We start from the raw sequence: 27,924 nt of genomic DNA on the forward strand, positions 1-27,924 counted from the left end.
AGGTCTTTACTTAAAGCAGAACTAGAGTGTGCTTGTGGAAGGAAAGAGGCAGAAAGTGTGGAAATGCATTTAATTCAATGATTTTATGCTCTAAGTTTATTCTATTTACTGAGTGTCAATTTATCTCAGGCACTTGGGCATTTTCTTTGCTAAAATGAGAAAAAAAAAAAAACCCACCAATGAATAAAGAAAATCATGTCCCAACCTAAGGAACTGAGGTAGGGCAGAGACATGGGATAAGCATCATGATTAATTTCCCAAAAAAGCCGAGATATAAATGGCATAGTAAGAACAGGAGAGACTCCATCTTAAAGCCAAGATCCCATTTTAAAAAGCAGAGTGTTGAGAAGTAAGATTCCTAACATATTCTTTAGTAATCAGCTAATAGTTACCTTACAGCAGCACAAGCCTAAATGATATGTCCCCTGCTTGAGGGTAACCACTATCTTGGTGAGGACTAAGATCAATAAATTCCTTGGGTTAAGTTTATCCTACAGAATTATCTAGAGAACTGACTGTGAATGAAGACACAGTATCCTTCACTGGAGAGAGATATCATGAGACCATAAGCCAAGCCGAAGCCCAACAAACCCCCCTCTGCCCTTTGCCCCATTCTTGAAAGCCTTAAAAGACAGAATCCCCAGCCTTTCAGTGCACTTCATCTCTAAGGTTGCCCGCACTCCCCTTGAAGTGTGTACTCCTAAATAAAGCCTTCACACTGCTCAACTTACTGCGTTGTCTCTTTGCTCTCACAGTGGCGCGTGCCTTTGTTGTCTCTTTGCCATTTTATTTTATTTCCAAGTCTTCACTGTGTCTGTGTTTTACTCCTGATAAATATGGAGGAGCTGCTGAGAGCTCTGATTTGGGCCTGTAAGTTCCCGTGGCCTGGGTGACGCAGACAGAACTGCAGCTGTACGATCTGCCTTTAGCAGCCTGCCTGAAAATCTCCTTTCTTTGGGAAGTTCTCAGAAAGAACATAATCTCACTCCATCCTGTGCCCCGCGGCTCCCCCAAACCCTGGGGTGGTAGGGGCTCAGTCATCATGCTGTGCAGATCCAAGTGGATACAGGACACAGGGTCACCCTGGCTTTAGGACTTGGCAAGGAAATCTGCCCTAGGCCGAGAAGGAATTCAACAAACTTGCCCTCCATCCCTCTGTATCTCCCTGTTCTCAGCCACCTAGAGGGCAGCTGCCACTCCCTACTACCTACTCTTGCTTTAATGAATTCCTTCCTCACCTGTATTTGTCTGACCTGTTTGAAAATTCTTTCTAGTCCAGAGTCAAGAACCCCGTCCAGGTGAGGTTTCTCCTAGTGCTTCACCTAGGGAGCAGGGAGAGACCTCCCCAGACGCAGCTGCCTGGCAACAGAACCCCAAATTCACCTTTAAAAAATCATGCCATTTCTTTCCTGACAAAAAAGATAGGTGTCTGGGTTAAAGTAAAATTCAGTTTTCCAAAACGCAGTTCAAAGCTTTTCAGAAGCAGTTCAGGTCCACAGATATTGACTGGTCCCCAGACGACTGTATGCTGCGTCCTCATGGGACCCTGGCATCCGGAGGTGAACATGGAGCTCACTCCATGGGGGAAGACAGGCCAGTGACGGCCACTAACACAGTTCATGATATGGGCTGTAATAGGGGCGGGGACTTTGTCCTTGGGGGCTCTGCTGGGTTGAATAGTGTCCTCCAAAACTTCATGTCCGCTCAGAACCTGTGAATGCTACCTTAGTTACTAGGAAATAGTCATTGTAGATGTAATTTATTACAGTAAGGTGAGGTCATACTGGATTAGGGTGTGCTTTAATCCAATGACTGGTGTCCTTAAAAGAAGACACCAATAAACAAAGGTGGGGAAGGCCATGTGAAGATGGAGGCAGAGATTGGAGTTTTGTTACCACAAGCCAAACACAAGCTACCAGAAGCTGGAAGAGGCAAAAAAGGATCTTCCCCCCTTGAAACTTTGGAGGGAGCATGGCCCTGTCAGCGCCTTGATTTTGTACTTCTAGCCTCTGAAACTGTGAAAGAATAAACTTATGCTTTTTTTTAGCCTCTCAGTTTGTGGAAAATTGTTACAGGAAATTAATACAAAGCATAAAATGAAGTACATCAAGAAATAATAATGAGTTAAAAGTTGCAGGAATCAAATGTTTCAGAAGCCTAATATCACTCCTAATCAAGCCTGATTTGACTGAAGAAGGCCAACAGGTTAGCGGTGAAGAGGGCAGGCTTTGAAGTCAACAAAACTGGACTGGCAACCCAGCTTTGGTTGTATTAGCAGTATGGCCCCAGGCAAGTGGTTTTGCCTCTTAGAAGTTTCCTTATCTGTAAAATGAGGATACCAAGACTCTCTTCAGCAGGTTTTTGTGAAGACTAAGTGAATCACCTCATTGAAAAGCACTTAGCCCAGTGCCTGGCACATAGTGAAGACTCCGTAAAAGCCAGCAGGCATTATGGCCAGAGGACATAGTGGGTTTTCTCTCTGCCTCACTCAGTCCCTACCCCATGACCCTGACGATCTCCTGACTTGTACCACCAGTAATTATCTTCTTTATTTACTTATTGGCTTTCTTCCCACCGTAATGTAGAATGTATGTCCCATTAGACAGCAGTAGTTTTGTTTATGGCTGGGTATCAGGGACGCATCACAGAACCTGACACATATTTGTGAGATGGGTGGATGAGTGAATGAACAGTGGATACCTTGTCATTAAATGAAGGCATGTCTAATAAATATTTTTCTTTTTCTTCTGCCTGTGTCCTGAATAATTACATTAGAATTCCTCTGCAATCCTCCCCCCCACCACCAATTTCTCTTGTCTACTGTTTTAAGTCCCTCTGGTAGGAATCCAGCCTCCCTGATGTGTAAAATGTGGATGTTTCCTGGAATCTGGAAAAGCATGGGGCTGTATTCTTGCTGGAGATAGTGGGCTGCGGACTGTGGGCTATGGGCTGTCAGCCTTGTGCCTAGCACATGGTAAGGGAGTTTCCCTCTCCCCACTCGCTCTGCTTATTATTCATTATAGGGGTGTGAAGAAGACAGTGGGGCTGAATTGAGGGGCACCTGGGAGGAATTTGGAGATTTGTAAAGTATATCCCCCCCTTTCTGGAGTTGGCTTAGGCTGGCACTTCGCTTGCTTCCTGTGGTGCCACCAAATAGGATGTCATGGGATCAGTAAAATTCTCTGAAGGTTCTGTGTCTCAAGTGATCCCAGCCTCTTCTATATTCCCCAGGGACCTAGGAGGTCACAGTGGCAGTGAGTGGGGATGATCAGGGTGTCAGGGAGAGCCACTGCCCTAATAACAAGGTATCCTGAGCTGGCGGGGTAGGGGGGCTGGTTATCAATTACCTCAGAAAAAGGCAGACCAAAACCCTTGAGCCTCATCTCATCATAGTTCTTGGTCCTCCATGGGAAAGGGTGACCTGAAGGTGGGGCCTCTCATAGCTCCGGAAGCAGGGAGGTCCCAGCAATTAAGCAGGAACAAGGGCTGGCCAGCTATCCCATCCGATACCCTTGGATTCCAGGAGAATAATCCATTCTCCTTCTCAGATGTTGAGTCCCTCAGTGCTGATGCTGAAGGCTCCATCTGGCTCCTGTGGTCCCTGGAGGATGCAGGCACTAAGCCATCTTGTGGGGAAGGTTGTCCTAACCTGACAGGCTATGAGCCTGTCCCAGCCTCTTTCTTCCTGCCTACCTGGCCACTCCAAGCTATCCCGCAAACTGTGCAGGGAGGCATGGCCAGGCTATGCTCCAGGGTTCAGTGCCAACACTCATCAACAAAATGGGGTAAGTGTCCAGGCCCCCTGAGGCTGGTTCAGGTAAGATTGGACGGTCAAGACCACTCTCTTTTCTCTAGGGAGTGAAATGACTTCTGACTTTGCTTGTTTAAAACTGTGAAAGAGGCCTCATCAGCAATCAGAGCAGTATAGACCTCTGGAATCTGGTCACTGGGTGATTTTCACATCAGCCTCTGTCTCAGTGACTGAGGACTTCGGGACCTCTTCTTTTCCCTCGGGCCCAGGGCCCCTCAGGTGCCTCCTCCAGCGGGCCAGGCAGTGGTAGGCAGAGGAGCGGATCTCCCCACTCCGAAGGGCATAGATGACAGGGTTGGCCATGGAATTAACAAGGCAGAGCATGGAGAAGAAGGCAAAGACCTTCCTGACCTGGTCGCTTAGAGTGGTGACCAGGCTGTAGACCATGAGGGCCAGTACTGGAAACCAGCATATGCAGAGCACAGCCAGCAGCATGCCCAGGGTCTTAGCCAACTTCACATCCAGCCTCATCCGGGCCATTCCTGGCACCTGCCTGTCCTGGTGCTCGGCCAAGCTGGCTACATGCTGATAAGCCTTCCAGAGGACATGCCCATAGGTGTAGATGATACCAGAGAAGAGGAAGGCAATGAACAGGAGCCAGCTCAGCAGATAGTCATTGGGGATCAGGGGGAAAAGCTCAGAGCAGGGACTGGGACAACAAGTCCATCCCATGAGGGGCAGGTAGGAGACCAATGCTGAGAGGACCCACATGATGCCCAGGGTCACCAGTGCCCTCCCACGGGTGAGTAGGGCTTTGTATTTAGGTGGGTAGCGCAGACAGAGGTAGCGGTCAATGGCGGTCAGCAGCAGGCTGCCTACAGAGGCTGTGAAGGTCATGGTCACGCTGCAGATCTTCAGCAGGAAGACAGCGTCAGAATCCACACCTTGGAAGACATGAAAATTTACAAAGCTGCAGGCAAAGACCACACTGGCCAGGAAGTCAGCCACAGCCAAACTGCCAATGAACAGGTATGAGGGCCTCCTGCGGAGCCGGTGGGAGGACAGGATCAGGTAGAGCACAGCCAGGTTCTCCAGGGCACTTAGCAGGCCCAAAGGTGTGCACAGCACTGCGACAGCTATCTTTTGCGAACTGCTCAGGATCATGTAGTGCTTCATGCGGTTGGAATCCAAGCCATCCTTGGAGCCATTGGCTGCCTCCATCAGGCATCTCTCCATGGGGTGGGTTCCTTTGCTTCTGCTGGGCTTGCCCAGAAGCCTTTGCTCTAGTACAATGAGAAGAAGAAAGGGATCTTTCTCAATTAGTGCAATGACTGCCACAATTTTGCCGACTTTAGACAACCCCTTTACCTGTGTGGATGGATCATATGTTGAAATAGCAATTCACGTCTGTTTTTTTTATATTTTGCCCTCTGGCGCTCAGTCTGTGCTGGTTGCTTTAGGGGAGATATGTGGGAATTCAAGAGGCAGAAGTAACCTGCAAAGCTTTTGGCCTTTTGTTTTCAAAAAGGCTAATCCTGAGGCTTCCCTTTGAAAGTAAGGGAAATCTCCAAAGGTCAAAAACAGAGAAAATTCAAACCAAGAAAAAAAAAGGAATCCAGAGTGATAAGGTGAAGGGATTTTTTCTGCATTGATACTTTATTTGCCAGTTTTGGTAAGTAAGATGCTGAAGTTTCAACAACATTTTAGGGATGGGAGACAAGGCTTTCGCCTCACACCAGTAGAGTTGCCAGATAAAATATAGGGGTCCTAATAAATTTGAGTTGACAGATAATGAATCATTTTTTTAAGTATAACTGTGTCCTAAATATCAAGAACAATAAACAAAAAAACAAACCCAAACCAGAACACTTAAATATTGTATGGGACATTATTAGATACTTTTAGAAAGCAAACTCCAAATTTCTTTAGAGGGATATGCTTTTCTATCCAGGTTGCACAAGATTCCCACATATAAAGGCCCATAGAATTTGAGCTCACAATGCAAAATTACAAAATGCATAATGAAATGTGAACAAGAATTAGCAGAAATGTCAGATGGTAGAATTAGATTTCCAAGAACTTAATGTAATTCTTGGGTATACATATAAAAATATGTTTAATATGATTAAACAATAAAGAATAAAAAATGTGAGTACATAATTAGAGACCGCCTAGCCAGATTTGAAAAAGAATCAAGTAGAATTTCTGGGAATGAAAAAGTCATTGAAAAAAGAAACCCTTATAAGTAGGCTAAAGAAGCGAACAGAATAGTTGGAAAGCATCAGTCTAGAAGGCAGATCTGAAGAAATTTCATAAATGCAATGCAAGGAGATAGAGATGGGGAGTATAAAAGAGAGGTTAAGAGACATGGAGGACTAAATGAAAAGGTTAAAGGTATATCAAATTGGAGTTTCAGAAGGTAAGAACAGAATTTATGGTGGGCATTGGGGAGACAATATTCAGAGATAAGAGTGGAGAATTTTACAGAATTTATACCTCAGATTCAGAAATCACAGTGAACCACAAGCAGAATTTTAAAGACAAACTAATTCCACATTCACATATATCATAATGAAACTCTAAAACACCAAAGACAAACAGAAAAAAAATAAAAGTAATCAGAAAGAAAAGATACAATACCAGCAAAGGAATCCTAACTAAATTTAAAAGAAGATTTCCCAATAGCAACAAGAGTAGCCAGAAGATAGAGAGGAAAAAAGCTAAATCATCACTCGAAATAAGAATATTTTTGAGAATTGCCCACTAACAGACCTTTACTGAAGGAACAGCTAAAGGATATGCCTTCAGAAAAAGGAAATTCTTCATAGAGGGAGGAATAGAAAGGCAAGTAGGAATTGTGAACAAATACATTGATTAACGTTATGAATAAAGAAAAACATATGGCTGTATAAAGCAATAATACCAACAATAATAATAGCTGACTTGGAAGGTAGAAAAACAAAGTGGAAGTAAAACTGTGAATGACAGTAACATAAGTTAAGAGAGAGATGAACAGAGTTGAAACTGCTTAGGAAGTGAGTAAAGGCATTGGTCCAATTTAGACTTAAAATCAGGCATCATCATATCTTACCTGGTTTACCTCAAGAGCTTCCTAACTGGGTTCCATGCTTCTAATCAGGCCCATCTTTAGTCTAATGTCAACACAACAGCCAGAGAGATCCTTTAAAACTATGTCAGATCCTGCGACTCTCTGTCCCAAACCCTGCATTCCATTCGGTGTAAAAGCCTGAGTATTTACAGCAGCCTAGAAAGTTCTGTGTTCTGGCCCCATTACTTCTCTGACCTCCCTAAGACTGTGCTTTCCTTGGTGAAGCAGCATTAGCCCTGCTGGCCTCCTGATGGGTCCAACCTCCTGCTGCAGGGCCTGTGCCCTGGCTGTTTCTTCTACCTGAACACTCTTTCCACAGATAAATGCTTGGCTCAGGCTCTTAACCTTCAAGTCTTGGCTCAAATTTTACCTCTTCATTGACATCTGACCCACCATCCTATTTAATACTGTAACTCATCCCACCTTCCTGCCCTGCTAGTCTCCCTTACTCTTACCTATTTAAAAATTTTTTCCAAATATCACCTCCTAACATATAATTTACTCTATATAGCTTACCTATTTATTATGTTTTATTGTTGATTATCTGTTTGTTCCACTAGAATTTAAGTTCCATGAGGTCAAGAAACTATTTTCTTTGTTGACATAAGGGCTTAGAACAGTATCTGGTGCATAATAGATCCTCAACAAATATTTGGGGAATCGAATTGAAATGAAATTAAAGAGTGAGCGATTTTAGAATTCTTTTCTCAGAAGTTGATAGATTAAGCAGACATTCTAGTCAATAGAATGTATAAGATTTGAACATGAAATTAACAAGCTTGATTTATGTCATATATGGAATTCAACATCCAGTAATTGGAAAATATACATAATTTTCATGCAAATGTGGACATTTACGAAAACTGGCTAAGTCTTAGGCAAAAAGTAAATTCTACAAATTTCAAATAATCTGTAACATACAAACCATATACTCTGACCACAGTGCAATTTGTTTAGAAACCAAGAACCTAAAAATACATGGCTAACAAACTTCATAGATATGAGTATTTAAAAACACACTTCTGAATAATTCTTGGGTCAAGAAATAATAAAGGAAATGAGAAAAACATTAAGATTTGTAGCATAGTAAAATTCATGGGATGCATGTGGGTGGTACTGAAAAGGAGATTCAAAGCCCTACATGATCACTTTAGAAAAGAAAAAAGACTAATGCCCTAAACATCCAACTTATGAAGTAGAAAAAAAAACAACAGCATAAGTAAAAGAAGGCAGAATAAACATAAACAGAATAAATAAATAAAGCAGAAGACAGAAATAATAAGAGCAGACATTAATGACATGGGAAAGCAATAGAGAAGATAAAGAAATGACAGAGACAGAGGCTAGTTCTTTGAAAAGATAATAAAATAGATAAGCCTCAGGCGAGATTATTTAAGAAAACAAGTGGGGAATCCACTAATAAGTAGACTAGCAAGAATGAAAGAGAGATGGTCAATAATCCTTTCAGAAGATGTTTAACCTCAAAGGTATCACAGAAGTGAAAGTTTCACTCCCAATAGGTTGGCATAAAATTCAATCTGACAACATCCAGTGTTGGAGATGGTGTGGAGCGACGGTACCATTCAGCGCTGTGATGGGATGTGAGTTGGCGCAACGACTTTGGAGAGGAGTTTGGCAAAATCTAGTGAAATTGACTGAGATAAATTGTCTGAGATGAGAGGAAAGATGTGCACTTCTATATGGACATTTCCAATGTATCCTTTAGATTTTTTTAAAAAACATTATACATTAAAACACTAGTTGCTATTGAAAAATTTGTAAGTAGGTGTATCAGTATTTGTACAAAGTTTAAATATTGTATTTACATCCCAAACAGGATGTTTTATAATTTTTTGGCACTCATTTAAATTTTGAGCCCATGTTAAGTGCCTCCCTCTCACCCCACCTGTGGTCCTGCTAGAGGCTCTTAGGGAGGAGAAGTTGGGACAAGATTGGTCTGTGGCTTCCTGAGCAGCGGCTTCCTGGTGTGTCTGGGTAGGAAGACCTGGGTATTTCCAAATTTCCCCTCACAATGCACTTCAAGGTGGATGTGCTTTATAGAGGAAGCAGGCTTAGGAATGATAAGCTCTTGTGGCTCCCTGTACTCCTGTTTCCTCATCTGTAAAATGAGGATAATGAAGGCAACTCAGCTTTATACATAATTCATGTTTTGAAGATTCAGTGAATTAATATGCAAAATACATTTAGAAGAGAGCTTGATATTGAGGGTAGCTACTCTTAATTGCGAACTTGCCCAGGAGGACCCAGTTACTTAAATGTTGGAACCGGGATTCAATTTCAGTTCTGTCCATCCCTGTGCTGTAAGTGTAACTAGTCTGAATTGAGATGTGTCTTAAGTGTAAAATACACACCAGATTTCAGACAACATGAAGGAAAGAACATAACGTATCTCACTGATAATTTTTTTCTATTGATTACAAGTTGAAATATTGTATTTACATCCAAAAACAGCATGTTTTATAATTTTTTGGCACTCATTTAAATTTTGAGCCCATGGTAAGTGCCTCCCTCTCACCCCACCTGTGGTCCTGCTAGAGGCTCTTAGGGAGGAGAAGTTGGGACAAGATTGATCTGTGGCTTCCTGAGCAGAGGCTTCCTGGTGTGTCTGGGTAGTTGAAATGATAATATTTCGGATATATTGGGCTAAAAAAAACATTTATTTTGCCAGATTCCTTTTATTTATTTTTTCAAAGTGGCTACTAGAAAAATTTAAATGACACGTGGCTCATGTCATATTTTTATGGTTCAGTGCTGGGCCTCCCCGGGTGCTGAACTGCTTGTTGACAGCCAGGTCAGGACTGATTCATCAATGGTCATTGCAGGCAGCCGCAGTCTGGCGCAACTGGATGCCTCCCCATTCCCCAAATACTTCTTCTCTTGTTCCTTTGCCTACACTTTTGCCCCGGGGTTCCTTTTCTGGCTCACTTTCCTTCTGGAGTCATCTCTTGTCCAGGGAAGCCTTCCCTGATGCCCCAGTCACACATGGAGCGTCTGGCCCTATTCTGCATGAATTGTGGCTGATTCTGCATGAGTCTCCTCTCCAACCAACTTTTCTCCAACTAACCAACATTTATATGGCATTTAAGTTTTACAAAACATTTTCACAGTCACAATCAAATGCAATCCATACTACTCTGGGATATAAGGGTTATGGTTATTGCTCTTCCATAGAAAATGGAGGCTCAGAGGTGTTAAACCACTTGGCAGAGGCCACACAGCTTGTCAAGGTCAGGGACTGAGCCGTCATCATTTCTGGGTCCTCAGCGCTTAGCACAATGTCTGCCGCAGAGTAGGTGCTCAAAAACTACTTAATGAGTGAAACCCATGGGGATGGAAACGGGCTGCCTCAGAAAGAGTAGTTCCCAAGTAAGAGCATGAGGGGTGGGGAGACCACTGTGTAGGTTCAAATCCCAGCTGGGTGGCGTTGTTCAAGCTACCTAATGTCTTGTTTTTCCCATTTCTCATTTGTAAAATGGGTTTTTGTGAGGATTTAAGTAAATTAATATAATATACTGAAGTACTTATTATTACTATTATTATTACTATGAGCATCTTCAAATGCAGATAATGCACCTACTCTGTGAGGTTGTTAAGAATAATACAGCTAGCATATCACAAGGGCTCAATAAATGGCAGCTTTATCATAATCCAGTGTTTTGTAAATTTTTAAGAGAGCAGAACACTTTTTTATGATCTCTGTAACCCTACTCATAAATTAGGTAAAATCTGAGTTCATGTCACTATTGTCCTCTCTTCAAGGAACAGATCAAAGCTCTCTCATATAACCCAACTCCATCATTTTCTCACCAAGAAAACAGGCCAGGGGTGGGCATATGCTTTCCTAAGGTCACCCAACAGATCAGCAGCAGAGCTGGAACTAAATTTCACATCCCCTAAATCACAAGACACAACTCTTTCGTGCTGTAAGCATAGAGGTGCCGCTGCCTAAGGAAGCTGAGAAGAGGTGTTTCTCTAAGACAGATGCCCTTTGCTGAGTGTTGCCAAGGTCACACCTGAGCTGAGACAGGAAGTGGTGCCAGACAAGTTCTCAGCCCTGTTCACAAATGAGTGACAGGCAGGGCAAGCCTTTCTCAGTTCCCACATCCTAACCCTGCCACTTTTGGGAGCTTCCTCCCTGCACCTCTGCTGCCCCAGCCCTCACCCCTTCCCATAGTTCTCTTAGAAAACAGCTCCCTCCTGTCAGAGCACAGCTTACTCTGTGCAAAGTCCAGCCCAGAAGAAGGATGCCTGCATTTGTGTCTCACCTGGGCCTAGCATGGCCACCAACCTGTGGTTATTGTCCAAATTAGGTAAGGGCAGGAAATGTAGGCATTTGGATGGAAGTCCTAACAAGACAGCATCCCACAACACCAAGATGCACAGAGCAACAGGAAATTGAGCTCCCTGTCTGCCTCGCCTCTGGACAGAGAGAAATCCCTGTTGGAGTCAGAGCATCTAGACGGGGCCTTCCTCCTCGAAGCAGAGGGAGACACCACTGTTTGGGTGCTGTGGGGTTGTTCCAGTTCCACCTCTGCCGTGGCTTACAAGTGACTGCGGGCAAGTCCCTTCAACTTTCTGAGCCCCTTTTCTCATTTCTGAAATGACAGTGACAACTCCTGTCCCCAAATCCTTGGGAAAAGCTCACCGGCCTGATCTCCCCCACAGCTTTTTCACTGGGCCCATTGGTCAGCTGTGGGGGAGATGTCAGTCCTTTCAAGGCTGATGTAAGACTTTAGGCCTGTGCATTTGTCACTGGGAGTGTTCACATATTTTTATCAGCCTGTCAGTGGAGTTAAATGTTAAGAACCACTGAGGCATGCAAAAAGCATTCTGTGACCTGACCAGCACACGTGTAAGATGACAAGAGAACCACCAACCAAGTGCTTTCCCCACCTGAGAAGAATGCCAAAGGCCCACAGCTACCTGATAAACTTTCCCCAGACAGCACGTCCACGCTACGGTGGGTGCCCAGGGCCTGCTGCCAGGAGCCCTGACTCGGGCTGAGTGTCTGGGAAAGGCTACCTAGGAAGCCGAGAAGAGCCTGGGAACTGCTCAGGAAACGGTGTACTGGGGGTTTTCCTGGCCAGAAGTGAAAATGCGAAGTGAAAGAATGCCACAGAGCAGCGGGCCCCATGTTGCTGTTGGGCTTAAAGCCTGAAGGCGCTGGGGACAGCATGTGTGTTGAGCAGGACCCCTAGGCTGTGGGTGCTCCACGCACAGGGACAAGCAGAGACCGGAGGCCAAGAGCCATTACTTTTATCTCTGACTGGGAGTGGGGAGCCCTGGGTGCCAGGCCCTGTTCTGCTACTGAGTGACTTTGGGTAGGCCTTTCTGGGCCTTTCTTCTCTCATCTTTAAAGCAGGTGGGTGGCTGGGTGATTTCTTAAGGTTCCCCTGGGAAACTCACCATGCCGGATTCCTATGTCACAGGCTTGGTAGCCAGATGTCCCTAGATTCAAACTCAGCTCTGTATCTTTTGGGCCTTGTGATGCTGGGCAAGCTACTTCACGTCTCTGAGCCTCTGTTTCATTCACCTATGAGCTGGGACAAATACTACCCCCATCACATTGTTGTGCAGATTAAGTGAGAGAAGTTACTGAATCCATGGTGCCATGCCTCACTTTCAGAGTCTAAAGAAAGGCAGGCTGTGCCTCAGTGTGTTAGTTTACAGGAGTTTGAGCTCAGGTCTTATCTGACCTTTGTCTGAGAGCTGAGGCAGAAATATCTCTACACCTCTCAGCTGACACTTTATACCACGAAGGCCAAACCATCACATTTCAAAAAACCTGCTAGATGTGCATGAATGATCCCTGAGTCATAGAACCAGGAGACCTCCTTGACCTGCTTCCCAGCAGGCTGGGGCTCTTGGCACTCTGTCTAGCCACAGGAAGGGTGCCATAGGGCCTTCCTCCCACATTTCTTCTCCCAATCCCCCTCTGTGCTTGGTAGTGCTTGGTTGCAGTTGCAAGGAAGTTTTCTGGGGTTTTGGGCTATGTTCCTTTACTCAAAATCTTCAGGCCCTCTAGCAAAAGCCACCTTCTCCAGGAAGCATTCTTTAGTTTTCCCTTACCCTTCCAGGTGGATGAAATTCATTGAGTCCTGCCGCATGGATCACTGTCTACCTTCTATTATTTGTGTCCATTCCTCCTCTTGCTTCCTGGACTGTGTGTGAGAGGAGAATCTGGCTCAGGGAGTGGGGGCATCTCTGTATTATACTACTGCTCGCACCACAAAAGAGCCCACAGTAGATTCTTGGTGGAGGTTTTTTCATGGGGGGGCCCAAGCTAAGCTAAGCAGGCCTTAGAGAGATGGAACAGCCAGAGAAGTGAGTCAGTGAGATGGCCTCCAAGCCACCACTTCCCACTCCCAAGCCACGGCAGACATTGCCCATTGGTCCCCGTCCTCATTCTCCCTAAGCATCCCCTTGAGCTTCTCACCATAGTGCTGCAGGCTTAGGGAACCAGACTTGTGGAAAGAGGCAGGAACCACAAACAGCAGGGTTAAAGCAGAAAGTGAACTTGAACGTGGGCAATTGTCCAGGGTTATTGACCTTGTAAACAGACCGCCACGATCCTGTGATCCTAATATGAATTTGATGGGGGAAGTGGGACAGCACGTGGGGGAAGGAACTTGAAATATCTCCGTGATACACCTCACAGGAAAAGTTTATGGATGTGAGGCAAAATGTGGAAACTGACCTGAGGACAGATGCAGAGGGCTGCCGGAGGGGCTGTTTTCCAAACCAATTTCTCTAACAGAGTCCTCTGGGATTTCCAGCTCTTGAACACAGGGTCTGGCACAAAGCAGGCACTGAGATATTTTTAAATTGACTTATTGAATGAATGAATGAACCACTGTCTATTAGGGAAAAAGGAGGCTTCTTCAGTGGTGTTTCCTTTTCCCTCAGCTGCCTGGAAGCTCAGAGGGGAACGCCCCACAGGCCTACAGTCCTGAGTTATTCAATGTTGGCTCCTGATTCATTTATTGCTCCTTTTAGTGTCTTTGCTTTTATTTCAAATGCCCTAATTCATAATACAGACTACCTCCAGTGGTATTTTGGGAAAGAATTCATAATTACAGAATTGGGACAAAGGCTCACCGTCAAGGTCTCCTCTGTAATTCCTTTCTCAAATGTCTATTGGCTGTCAGAGAAACCCAGGCCCCAAGCTGGGAATCAGAGTTTTCAGCCTGGCTCTGGCACCTGTGGTTCTACAGAGAAGGCACTTACTGTCTCGCCCTAGGATTGCCATCTGCAAAGATCAGAGGACAATGATGGCGAGTACTGGGCCTTGTACTAATGCTCTCTCACTGACACCTCACAATGGCTCTGCAAGGCTGGTATTATTTTCCATATTTTATAGAGGAGGAAATTGGGGTCCAGAGATGGGAAGAGACCTGCTGGGGGCACTGGGAACAAGGTGCTCTTGTTGGTGCCTCTGAAGACCTAGGGTCTCTTCCTATTGCTTTACATTCTTTATGTCCTCCAAATACTTTACTGAGTCGACTGACCTGGAATCTGCCCACTGGACAGTTTTGTGGAGTCTTTTCAAACACCTTCTTCCTCTTTTCAACTACCTTATACTCCAGCAACTTCCCACTTAGAGAATGGGCTAATAATGCTCACATTCATGTCATATTTGACAGTTTGCACAGAGAGGGAAGGCTCACAGCTGTTATTGGAGGCAGGTAGCATTCTGTGGGCAAATGGTTTCACAGAGGGCAAGTCACTTGCCCAAAATTCACAGGAAGTGGCAAGCGAAGCTAGGACTTGCACCAGGTATTATGACGAAGTCAGGATGAAGGGACAGGGTCTAATGCATGGCCCTGCCCAGGGTGAGGGGCCCTGGCCGTGGGCACAGGAAATCTTCCATCTTTAGTCCCAGGGCCAAATAACATCTTTTATCTTTTTGGCTTTTTCCTCTTCTGGCCATTTTCACTCAGTATTGCCTCCACTGCTACCATTAGCTGGCTGAGATTTTAGTCCTGTCCCCACCAGCCTGGCAGAAGTGCTGACCTCTTCACCCCCAAGGATTTGCCAGTTAGGCTGCTGGGCCCTGGAGTTAGACAGACCTGAGTTCCAATTCTGGCTCAGCCAGGTGTTAGCTTTGTGCCTTTGAATAAAGTCACTTCATTCATTCACTTCTTTTCCTCAATTTCCTGATCCATAAAACGTGAATAACAAATAGTACTTATTTCATTGATGGTAGTGAGGCATGAGTATTGAGATGGCATCATGCTTAATACAGTGTCTGGCACAGAGTAAGCCCTCTGCTGATTGCAGATCATATATATATATATATATAATGCATATATATATAGTTCATTATGTATGTGTTTTAATATATCTTTTTAAGAGTATACACACACACACACACACACACACACACACACACAAAATAGGCATACATATTATAGTTTCTCTTCACTTTCCCAAGTGTTTGGCTAGTTGGCAATGAATAATGACAGTGACAATGTCATTTCTGTGGTGCCCTTGGCCTGGTAGGGAGTGTCAAGGAGGGACAGTATTAGGAAAAGAGAGAGAAAGTTGTTTCCTTTCGGGATTTTGGATTTTTCCAGATTTGAACCAGAAGCTGAGAAGGGGCTGAGGACCCTGACTGGTTATTCTGCAGGCCTGGGTAAAGGAGAAGCACCTGTCAGCCTGGAATCAGGGCGAGAGCCCGGGGCCAAGGAGACAGCACTCCGGCTGCCAGATCCAGACCGCGGTGGAGCTGACGGCCGGGGAACCTTGGGTGAAACAGTCTCCTTATCAGGTTGTCCATCTGCACCAGGAGCGGGTTTGTGATGAAATGGCAAAAGGGTCCTTCCAACTTGGAAGTTGTGCAATTAACCACACGGGGAAGGGGCGGGGGCAGGGGATGTCCTCAAGCTGCAAAAGCGCAGCGGAGAGAGCCTGCTCCGGAGGGCCAGGGCAGCCGGCCCCAGGCCTCCTGCCTGCTCTGCCCCTGTACCATCTCGAAAGTTACTCAGGCCCTAAGGGCTTTCCTTGATGCAGGTTACATCTTCCAATATTTATTAGACAATATTGAAATTATAAAATATTGTCTTAGACACAAACACTGACAAGTTAAAAATATATTTAATAAGCCTATTACATGTTAGTAGAAATAACATGTTTAATGAAAATAATTTTTTTTTTAAGCAAATCTCTTAACTGTCTGGCAGCTGGATTCTCATCTCTGCTTTAGCATTCACCCTGTTGTGATGGGTCACTGTGGTTAAAGTTTACCAAGCAAATGAATTTATTACGGTCCCTAGTGCTTCCTTTGTGGCAGGCCAGACAAGGAGACAGAAGCACACAGAGATGAAGTGACTTGCCCAAGGTCATACAAAAGGGCAGAGCCCAGGTGAATCCATGATCCTCGCACTTCAGCCAGCCCCAGCACCTTCCTCCTAGTGACTCCCTTGCTGTCGGGTGGGGAGGGGCGGGCGGCTCTTGAAATACTGTAAGTAGCATAAGGTTCTCTGTTTCTGGCTTCACCAGATCCCAGAGTTCAGGGTCTCAAGATGGGCACCTTGACCCACTGTCTGAAGACACATCTTAGTTCTGCCCCTCCAGAGAGCTCCCCTGTGATTCAGGACACATCACTAGGATTCTCAGCCCTTTATCTTCATCTTTATAACAGGAACTAAAAGGACTATACCTCTCTTTCAGAGAAGACCTGCTACAGAAAATTTTGGAAACTCAGTCATGTTAAGGTGTAAAGACTGATAATAATAAATGGCTCTCTGTCTCCTGGGGCAGCTTGCTAATGCTGCAAGCCTGGTCCGCAGTCACTGGGAAGTGCATGTGCTGGGGCTGTGGGCACATTTGGGGAGCATTGTTAAAATTGTTAAAATTACACCTACAAGTGGCTGGTCACCTCTTCTGCCCATAAAGAGTTCTCTGTGGGACCAGCAATGCATTATAACCAGGAGGATAGAGAGGCCTTTGAATGGTAACAAGGACTTTTCATGGTGGCTTCTCCATATAGCAGGGCAGGAAAGGTAAACTGCGGGATGGGTATTCTGAATCGCCTGCGGTTTCCCTCCAGGTTGCTCAGCCTCTTCCTGGGCTTGGCCAGATCCCCAAGGGTAGTGGTCCTGCCCCAGCCTTGACTCAGCTTGTTTCTACGATTGCAGCAGTTGGGGTGAGGGATCCCTGAGTCCAGCGGTGGAGGCTCAGCTCTTGAAACACACTGGTGATCATGACAATAAGTGCAAGTAACACAGAATGAGCGCCTCCAGAGTGCTGTGTGCCAGACACCACTGCATGCACTTTGCACAGTAGCTCATATATTCTATACAAGCCAACAAAGGACTGCGATCACTCCCATTTTACAAGGAGGAAACTGGCACCAGCAAAAGGACTGACTCACAGGGCTTCAGGCCATGAAGGTCTGTGAGTGGTGACAAAGTGGCTGGAGGGTCACAGAGACAGCTGGACAGAAGCTGATGGATAAATTAAACCTGGTGTGGGCACTCTGGCCATGGGGAGATGAGGAGAGGCATCTGGGGAGTTGACCCACATGCACGCCCCATCTACCCCTTTCTGCTAGAATGGATTAAGGTATATTTGTGGATCTGTTGACTTTTGGTCCCTGGGGCTGGGAAGAAGAAAGCACGTGAACATTTCTGCCCTGGGACATGGGATCATACCCAGTAGTACTGACTCTCTCAGAACACCAAGTTGCAAGGTGACCTGGATTCCTATCTCCTGCTTCTGTGAAAGAAGTGGTTAACAGGTAAGGGACAGCCAAGAATAAGAAGGGAACATGCAGACTGGAGTTTCAGAGGCAGCCCTGAGTCACAGTTCTGAGTTCTGATTCTACCCCTTATTAAGCCTGTCGTCTCTGGGCAAATTACTTCACCTCCTGAGCCTCAATGTTCTCATCTGCAAAATGGGGATAATGAACATATCTTCACTCAGGGCTGCTGCAAGGAGGAAATGGGGTGAGTGGCTTGGAGAAAATGTATAGCATAGTGCCTGGCTGGCACTCAATAAATCCTTGATAAACATCAGCTCTTCTGTTTATTGTCTTAAGGCTCATAGCCAGGTTACTTAAGGAGCATAGCCAAAACTTAAAGACTAAAATGAAATAGAATGAAGGGCTTGGAATGTGTCCAATCTTTTCCTATCCAGGAACTCTTTCACAGTAATATATAATGTTATAAACCCAATGGGAATTACTTAAGCCATTTTATAATTTTCTATGGTGCATGAAAAAGGAAGTGATTTTAAGTCAAATGTATTATTTTCATTTATTTCAATAATGAAATTATTGAATAATTGAAATTATTAAATCATTATTAATTTCAATTATGTGTTATTATCATAACGTTATTTTCAATCACTTAAAAAATTTCACTAACATTGATTCTAAACCATTTAAATTACATGCATGACGTGATAAATTTTGAAGTCTCTCCACTTTGAAGTGGCATATGTACTTGCTTTACTTTAAAGTCACGACAGAAGAAAATATGTGGTTGGTGAATAAATTTTAAAGTGATGTTTTATTGGGGGACCAAACGGACATTAAAATGGACTGAAAGGTAATGAGAGGACAGAAATCACTTTCATGACCTGAAGGTTTGAATTCTTGCATTTGATGCTGGAAAGCAAATTTGTAGATTTTAAAAAGAATTTTCTGTTTATTATACGGCAAGATCAAATTGATCGCAGGCCCTTATTTGCAAGCACCTCTCTGCCTATGCTTTATAAGCACAGATCACCTTTACACCCAACACAAGAAAAGAAAGTGTACATATTATTTTCTCTTTTAAACAACCTTTGAAATTTTGTGAAGTACAAGAATTTCTCTGATCAGCTATGAGGAATTTGAGCCAATAAATGCAAGTTAGGGATCTTGGGGCAAAGTTGCAAAGGAGCTATCTATCATTTTCCTTCTCCTTATCTCCTTGTAATTTTGACATTAGAGTTCCTTTTGCTTTCTGTCTTTAATCATTGGTTCATTCAGGTTATAAGTTAAATAATATGATTAAGAATAGGACCAATGTAAAACCATATATTAGCCAAAGCCACTCCAGTGGTCAAGATAAGCAGCTTGGTTGAGAGCCAGGATCATCACTACCTGCTGTTTATCCTGTTAGTAGTTCTCCTAAGAAGCTCTTCTGTTTATCCTAAGAAGCTCTCACACGAGAAAAATATATTTTAAAGAGCAAAATAGTTATTTGTTAATTTAAAAAAAATGGAGACAGGTGCCATGACCTTCTAATGATGTGAAACTTCTGGAACACCACCCTCCCTGCTGGGAAAAGCAGGTGAGAAGTAGTAGAAAGACAGTCAGATCTGGGCTTGACTCTAGTCTCTGCCAGTTACCTGCTGAGCCTCAGTGGCCTCATCTGTTAAGTGAGTATTATTAAGATGAGCCTCATGTGAAATTAGTGAAGGTCCGTGAAGCACCTCGACCCCCCTGGTTCTCAGCAGGCTCCCCTCCTCTGCTTTTGGCCAGATCAGATTCCCCAGGACCCAGACAGATCAATGGAGACACACAGCAGACAGACTCAATGACTTCCGGCAGAGGCAACACCGTGAGCACAGCTGTGGTTCTCAAAGGAGAACATCAGGGTGGCCCCAACCCCCAGGGAGTGGAGGGTTTGGTGGGGGATTGGTGCGAGGGGCAGCCTCTGACTCACTGTGTGAGCGAATCACCCACCTCCCCTGCAGGGGTGGATGCGGGAGGGGGAGGAGAAGAGAAGCAGCAAAACCCACGGGATGCCCAACTCAACCCACATCTGCCCTGGGGTCTCACCAGTGTCCTGTCCGTTTGGGTGGGCTGCCAGTAGCCTTCCTGCCCATGGCTGGCTCCAGTGACACTGGGGTTCCTTCCCCATCTGATCTATCTATCCATCCATCTGCCTTTCCTTGGCTTTTGGAGTCTTTGCTGATTGGCTTGGGGAAGGATACACTCCATGCTCTATGGACCCTATCACTTCCCAGGAGACAGGGGGGGACGAGAGAATAATGGTCTTATCCTGTCCCGAGCTCTGCTGGAAGATGGTGGCCATTCCTCGAGCCTGCATTGTACCTTTGCAGGTATGAGGCACTTTTCACACCTGTTCTCCTATTTGATGCTCACCGTAATATAATATGGCTCTGGATTATGTTGGGCCTGAGTCTGAGTCTTGGCTTTGCTGGGCGCCACAGCTCCGTGAGGTCTTCAGCTGGTGTGAGCTTCCGTTTCTCACCTCTCGAGTGTGGGTAGCAACAGCATCTCCCTGGCAGGCTACTGTGAGGACTGAACCAGGTAAATTCACAGTGCCAGCAGAATTCTGGTTTGTAGTGAATGCTCAATAAATGTTAATTTAAGAAAACAAAGGAGTTCCCTTTTAAGGCAGGTTGGTGATGTTGTTTTGCTTCACTTTTAGAGTTGGAGAAACTGGGGTTTATAAAGGTACTGCAATTCACCTGACTGACTGGTGAGGGAAATGTGGATCTTCCACGGGATTCAGTGGCTGATAGCATAGGCTCTGGAGCCCACAGAGCTGGACGTGGCCCTGGCTCCACGTTTCTTTGGCCACGTGACCTAGACTGAGTCACCATTGCCTTTGAGCCTTGGTTCCCTTCTCTGTAAGACAGGACTGCCTGTCCCCCTTCACAGAGCACCCTTGGTGTCTCCTGGCTCAGGGACTTTTTGTACGGGTTGGGGGTAGAAAGTAGAAGCTATTTAAAGATAGTCCTTCTTCCTGTCATTTGTGAGAAGTTGAGGTCAGTGAGAAGGTGAAGCTGGGGTCCTGGTGGGTGAGAGAGGGGGGCCTGCATATGCGACCCAAAGCCAAAGGGAAAGGAGAGATGGCCCCACACTAGGAGGGAGCCACTGGGCATGGGTTCCTTGAGTGTTGACGTCCTGGGCTCCGCTTCCTGGAGGTGCTCTGGGGAGATGATGGGACCTCTAGGGGGAGTTGCTGGTTCTCGCACCCTGGAAGTTGAACCCAAGGTACAGTGGTTTCCAATCCTGGCAAAGAATCCAGGCTTGACTTCAGGAGCTCAAGCCCCCTTGGACAACGGGCATCCATCATAGGAGGAGCCGGGATGGAATGAGATGCCTTCCTCACTCTCTGTCGTGCGTGTGACCCTAGGAGCAGATGTGCGAGCTTTGGGGTGGGGTAAGGGTTGGGGGTGTGGGACGCTCACTACACACCGAGATTCAATTTCTGACCAGCCCAGTAGGATGAGGGCTCGGAGTCCTACTGAATGTACTTCAGGAAGAATGAATAAAAGAACATTCTTTGCACATCTGAAAGCCTGGGGTAAGACTGATAGTTAAGACAGGATGAGGAGGGAAGAGAGTGGTGCTGGAAGGCTCTGCTAAGTTGAGTTGGGCTGCCATTCTGCCCACCTTAACCTGGCTTTGACCTGATCTTTTAACCTGGCCTTAACCAGACAAAAGGTAAAAGACATGCTTCATTGGTGGAAATTGACGCGGGGGCCCAGGGCATTTTACAGGGCCACCTCCACGGTGAGGCACAAGGTCACTGGGCACTGCCATCCAGGGCCTCCCCAGGTTCCTCCCAGCCCTCCTCTGCTTCAGCCCTGGTGTTTGTGCCCTCAAGGCACCACCCCTTTGAGTGAAAACAGCCCATGGCCTCATTATCCTCATCTCTAATCCACAGCAAGGGCAGGTGGGATGACACTCAGAATCTCCACGGCAGCCGTTCGCTGAGCCTCTAGCAGGTCCCCACTCTGGTGCCAGGCTATCCAGTATACCCTCCCACAAAGGATGGTCTCAGGCCCAAATTTTTCCGAAGAGAGAGATGAGTGGGCAAGATGTGGAGTGCTTTGCCTGAGGCCATAGAGTTACCAGAAGCAGCACTGGGGTCACAAACACTCACAAACACTGATGCCCTGCTGAGTGGAATGTTCCCGGAGGTGGACCCCCGGTCTCCTGCACCGAGCGTGGCTCTAACTCCCCAGCTGTCCAGCGGGGCTCACTGTGCTGCTCTGTGCTTCCGCCTCCCCGGTTGTAAAACGAGAGCACTGTACTCACCGAATGATCTCCAAGGCCTCTCCCGAGCCCTAGTCTTTCGGGGACTTTCCTGGCCCACTGTTTCCTAGTTAAGTCTGCATCTTGTAAGGCAGAATAGTCTAGGGGTGATAGGTGGCTGTGGTGCTCATGTGCCTAAATTCAAGCCCAGAGTTCTTATTTATGCCTGGGTCACTTTAGGTAAGTCAGCCCCCATCTGTAAAGTGGGGAATAATGGTATTTGCTGTAGATAGTTGTTGGGAGGATTACATGAATTAAACCATGAAAGGCCCTTAGAGCAATGCCTGGCACCCAGTAAGGCCATCCACATGTTGATGATTATTGCCTTCTGTCCTGACCTCAGTGGGCATGACAGCGGAGGGGTGATTCTCGGCCCTGTCTGGGGGCAAGGGCCGCACCAGCCCCGAGCCCCCACCACAGGAGTCCTCATGTGACATCAGCCCCTGGCCCCAGGCAGGCCCACCCAGCTTCTTCCATCCCTGGAGGGGAGAGCTATGGTAAGACTTGGCTTTCCTGGAATGAGGAAGACACCTGACATAAAACAGCAAAAAAATCTACTCACATTTTCCTGCGGCAAGTAATCTGACCTGCTGGGTGGTAGGAGCCTCAGCGGCTGTGTGACTAAGACCTGGCCCTGGGTCCCAGCCAGATGCCCTGCTGAGCTGCTGCCTCTAACCCTTTTTCTCTTACTTTTGCTCTTTCTCACAGATGAGTGAGTGTGGGGAGGCCTGGCCTTCCGTCCCTGTCACCACTTCCCCTCTGGGTCTCCAGTGCCACAACATTTCTTGCCCCTGCAGCTGAGCTGTTCCTCCTGGGGAACTCTAGCCAGGGTGGGGCACAAGCACAGGCCCTGGAGTCAAGGGACGTGGGTTCTGATTGGCCCTCACTGTCATGACCTCAAGCAATTCATGTTAGCTTCTTTATCTGTGAAATGGTTATAATGCATCAGCCTTACATGGATCACCTAAAAGGACATTCCATTCCAATGCCTTTTGCTCACCAGACTGTGGCTTTGAAATCCAAATGCCTACAGGTGTCAGGCAGATAGCATGAATGGAAGAAGGTTGCTAGTATGGGGTAATAGGGAGTGGTGGAGACTGTGGAGAATGGGGAACACATGACCAGCCAAGGGGATGGGCATCTGAGCATGGTGGGCATCTAGCCCAGCCTTGCCACTTGGAAGTCCAGAACCAGTTGCCACATTTTCCAAGAGAGAATATAAATCCTGACTTTTATATAATGGCTCCCAATTTTAGAATGCTCGTCACAAAGTCATATCTTAAAAATGTTGTGTGGGTCAAATGAAACACCATTTTCAGTTTATGTTTGCTAGGCCACAGGCTCCCTGAATGCAGGTTGTATGTCCCTAATGCACAGTCCTGGGCTCAGGAAATCTGCAAGTATGTACCTGATACAGTTCAGTGTTTTCTGAATATTTAGATTATTTATTGAAAATCTACTTTTTCCCAGGTATACAAGGTAGATATGATAAAATTCCTGCCCTTCTAGGCTAATGGCCTTTGATTATTTCCTCAGATCTTTTTCCTTATTGCCCTCCACATCCTGGATCCCAAGACTCAGATCTGGAGTTCTCAAGGAGGGAGCTTTTGCCCCCAAGGAGAACTGCCAGGTTCAATGAAAAAAAAGGATGGTAATATTTGAGACACACACACTAAAAAATTATTTGTAGTTTATCTGAAGTTGAAATTTTTTTTTATTTAAGTATCACTGATATACACTCTTATGAAGGTTTCACATGAAAAACACTGTGGTTACTACATTCACCCATATTATCAAGTCCCCCCATGCCCCATTGCAGTCATTGGAGTTGAAATTTGAGCATTCTATATCTTATCCTACCCAGAGGAGATGTCAGGCAATGTTACAACTGGGAGGAGATGCTATGGACATCTGGTGTGTAGAGGTCAACAGGGCTGCACAACATCCCACAGGGCAGAGGACATGAGGAATAACGCAGCTCACGATGTTAACAGGGCAGGGTTAGACAAGGGCTCTAGACCCCGCCCAAGTCCCTTCAGAGCAAACTTCACACTCAGGGAGGCCTTCAGTCTGGTAATTAATCCCTTGGGGAGAGGACACAGTGACAGCCCAGCCCTCCTGCCTCTCCCATTAGTAAGTAATTGACAGCAAAGAATGGGGCAGGGAGCCCAGGGCATCAAGGAAGAGGAGAAAGGGCACAAGCAAAGGAGACAAGAGGGAGGAAAAGGAGGTATCCGGGGAGTGGGAGCCACCCGCAGCTCCTGTCAGACCTCTGTCTGGACCAGACTGGGAGAACCCTGTGGGGTGAACTGGCAGAGATCCAGCAGATGCTTCCACGATCCTGAATCCTGGGCCCCTGGCCTTGAAGCCCCACCATGAAGAGGAGTGAGGTCACCCCCCCGAACCTGCCTCTCTATCTCAGCCCAACGTGTATAATGGCAGGCGGAATGCATGACAGATGAATGGGTGAATGAATGACTGCAAAGAAGGAAGCTACTCACAGGCTAAAAGGGAGAGAACACTGAGGATCTGGGGTCTAGTGTGGTCTATGCTACTGCCTGGTCGTAGGACCAGTTACTTCTTCAGTTGGCCTCAATTTCCCCATTCCCCAAATAAGGAAGTTGGAGGTAATAGATCCTTCTATAGGTTCCTCATGCATCCAAATCGCCCCAGAGGGCTCGTTAAAACACAGGTTGCTGCCCTCCCACCCCCAATTTCCAACTAAAGTATTCTGGGGCCTGAGAATCTGCATTCCTAACAAGTTCCCAGGTGCTGGTGCTCGGACACACCTTGGGTAGCACTGGGCAAGACGAAGGATAAGAGCTCTTTCTTGCTCCAAGTCCCCTGGGAGCCCGAGGCAGGGCTGATGGGGCTCACACAGGAAGTGCACCCTCTTTCCCCCAAGGGCGGGCTGGGCGCACCTGCCGGAAGCTAGCTTTCTCAGTTCCTGGCTGCCAGCCCTCCTCACCGGCCTTTGCTCTGGGAGACGCTGCCACCTACTGGATGCATCTACCGTGCTCCGTGCTGGGTCCAGAGCGTCGCCTCTTTAGGCCTGGTTGCAGGAGGAACATTCAGGGTCCTGTCCTTCCTATAGGGGCCCCAGGGAAGCAGCCTTAGTAAGATCCGGGCGCTCTGATCCCTTTAGATGGATGAGTCAGGTTCCAGTATGGATAGTAGTGCCTGAATTAACCTGGGAAAACAAAAAGAAAATGTTCCTGCAAGCCTACGGGGAATAACCCATTTCCACCAAACATTGCTATTTTCTGCTTTAAAAGCCTGACATACAGTTATATTAATTTACTAAATTTATATTATTTACTATCTTAATTTGGTCAATTGCTTACTTCATTAAATTTATTAAATGTAGGTGGCGATACTTATATGGAAAGGATTTGTGTATCTTTACAAATTTTTACTATAGGCACTCCTGCAGGTGGTTCCATAAGGCATGTTTAAGATGCGGTGATTCATCTATTCAATTAGGCAAAAAAAAAGAAAAAAAAAAAGAAACCAATAGCATCATTGGCGAGTGTGAGATGAGACTGACACCCTTGTACAGTTAGTGGGAGTGTAACCTGGAAGTGAGCTGACACTGTTTTCCAGAGTGGGATAGTGGTTTGAGGACAATGTCTGGAACTGGGCTGAAACCTAGGTTTAAATTCTGCTTGGGGTGAATCTATGTTGCCTCGGTCAAAGCACTTTCTTTCTGTGGTCTCAATTCCTTTGACCAGAAATGAGGAACCCAGAGCCGGTCAATGTTTCTTAAACTTTTAACCTCATCAGACTCACTAGGAGAGCTTGTGGAAGGACAGAGATGCTAATTCAGAGATGAGCCGGAGGGCCCATATGTCTAACTAACTCCCTGGTCGCCTGCACAAACAGGTGACCTTGGCCACACACCCCTTGGAGCCTTAGCTTCTTTACCTGGGAATCTTCAAGTCTAATTGTAGCTATTATGTGAGATATTGTGTATAAGCTATTGCTGCTCTCATGAGTCTTAAACATGTTCATTGCATTTGAATCAGTAATTAGCTTGTAGAAATCTATTTTAAGAAATGAATCATGTGATCAAAGATGTAACAGTAGTAGTATTTATGATAGTGAGGATCAGGAGACATTCTAAACAGCCACGAGGAATTATTAATAAATTATGGTACATATTAAGAGAACAGAGCAAATTGAAAGACTGTTTTTAAATGAGCAAAAAACGTGGACATCATTACATATTCAATGTTAAACATATGAAAAGGTGGGCATAGGGGTGGGAGGTGGGGATCTCGGTAGGAGGGTATGGTCCCCTTGGGCCTTATTGTAGAGCCACTGGGCCCTGGGGCCTTATTTCCATTTCTCAAAGATACCACACTTTCTCCAACCTCAGGGCCTTCAATGCTGTTCCCCCTCACTAGAATGCTCTTCCCTCTGAATTCATCCTTTAGAAGTCAGCTACAATGGCATTGCCTCCTCTAGGAAGCCCTCCCTGACTACTCAGGCAAGGTTAAGCGCCACCTGTGTAAGCATGTCTCACATTTATAATTCTTACCCTTCCCTTTGGATGACTGTAAACCCTGCAACAGCACAGGTCCACCTATCATGTTCACTGACGTACCCTCTGCAACTGGCCACAGCATCTGGCACATAGTAAATGCTCGATTAATAACTATGCATGAGTAGATTTTGATGAGATCACTCAAGTTTTATTTGGGAGACAAATTGAAATCAGGAGAAAATTTGATGAGCATGTTAATCCTTAGGGGTTGCTGTCCTTAAGCTGTGCAGACCTTGGGTAAACCACTTCCGTTTTCTGGACCTTAATCTCCTCCTCTGGAAAATGAGTATGATTGGTTTTCCAAGAATGGTGGAGAGACTTTTGTCTTGAGTGCCAAGGCTGGTTTTAGGCGATTGTTGTGAGAGCACAGTGCCTAGGAGGACGCTGAAACTGAGTCTAAGAGGGTCTAAGAGCAGGGGGTCTAAGTGGTAGTTTGCATGCCAGCTTTTGGCACCCTTGAAATATAGTGCTTAAGGTTTTTTTTTTTTTTGAGAGAGCATCTCTCATATTTATTGATCAAATGGTTGTTAACAACAATAAAATTCTGTATAGGAGGGTCAATGCTCAATGCACAGTCATTAGTCCATCTCAAGCCTAGTTCTCTTCAGTCTCCAATCTTCTGAAGTATAACGAACAAGTTCTTACATGGTGAACGAATTCTTACATAGTGAATAATGTCTTACATGGTGAACAGTACAAGGGCATTCATCACAGAAACTTTTGGTTTTGATCACGCATTATGAACTATAAACAATCAGGTCAAATATGAATATTCGTTTCATTTTTATACTTGATTTATATGTGGATCCCACATTTCTCCCTTTATTATTATTATTATTTTTATTTTTAATAAACTGCTGAAGTGGTAGGTAGATGCAAGATAAAGGTAGAAAACATAGTTCAGTGTTGTAAGAGAGCAATTGTAGATGATCAGGTGTGTGCCTGTAGACTATGTGCTAATCTGAACTAGACAAGAGCAATAAAACATCCATGGATGCTGAAGCTTTCTCTCAACACAGGGGGGTGGGCGGTGAGGTTCTAAGCTTCACCACTGTTGTTCCCCAATTTCTCACCTGATGTTCCCCCTGTGACTGTGCCTGTCTTAGGTTGTTCCTCCCTTGAGGAATCTTACCCGTCTCTGGCTAACCAGTCATCTTCCGGGGCCATACAGGGAAATGTAAAGTTGGTAAGTGAGAGAGAAGCCATATTGTTTGAAAAGGTTAGCTTTTTACTTCTTTGCAGATTTATGCCCTGTGGCCTCTATGCCCAGCACTTGTCTCGAGGTATCTTTACCACCTGGAGGAATTATGATACTCGGTAAATTCGATATGAGGCATGAATTCTATTTAAGGGTTGTAATTAGGAAGGAAGAAGAAAAGCTATAGAGGTAGCATATGGAAGAAAACATGGGAGGATTGATTATTTCTTTGACATATCTTCTTGTAGAGTACCTTAAGCATGTATAGGTTTTAAACTACTAACTAACTTGCGCA

At 45.6% G+C, this 27,924-nt stretch overlaps 1 protein-coding gene across 1 annotated transcript; it reads right to left on the reverse strand.

Annotated features, from left to right (window-relative positions):
• Positions 1 to 868: 868 nt before the first annotated feature.
• CNR2 (cannabinoid receptor 2) lies at positions 869 to 22,644 on the reverse strand. The gene is made up of 2 exons (XM_037017970.2): positions 22,448 to 22,644; positions 869 to 5,034 (listed from the first exon to the last, which is right to left on the reverse strand). The coding sequence occupies exon 2, from the start codon at positions 4,985 to 4,987 to the stop codon at positions 3,944 to 3,946; it is 1,044 nt and encodes a 347-aa protein (XP_036873865.1). The 5' UTR covers positions 4,988 to 5,034; positions 22,448 to 22,644; the 3' UTR covers positions 869 to 3,943.
• Between the last annotated feature and the right edge of the window lie 5,280 nt (positions 22,645 to 27,924).

Source organism: Manis javanica, chromosome 4 (genome assembly GCF_040802235.1).
Source record: "Manis javanica isolate MJ-LG chromosome 4, MJ_LKY, whole genome shotgun sequence".
NCBI classification, from domain to species: domain Eukaryota; kingdom Metazoa; phylum Chordata; class Mammalia; order Pholidota; family Manidae; genus Manis; species Manis javanica.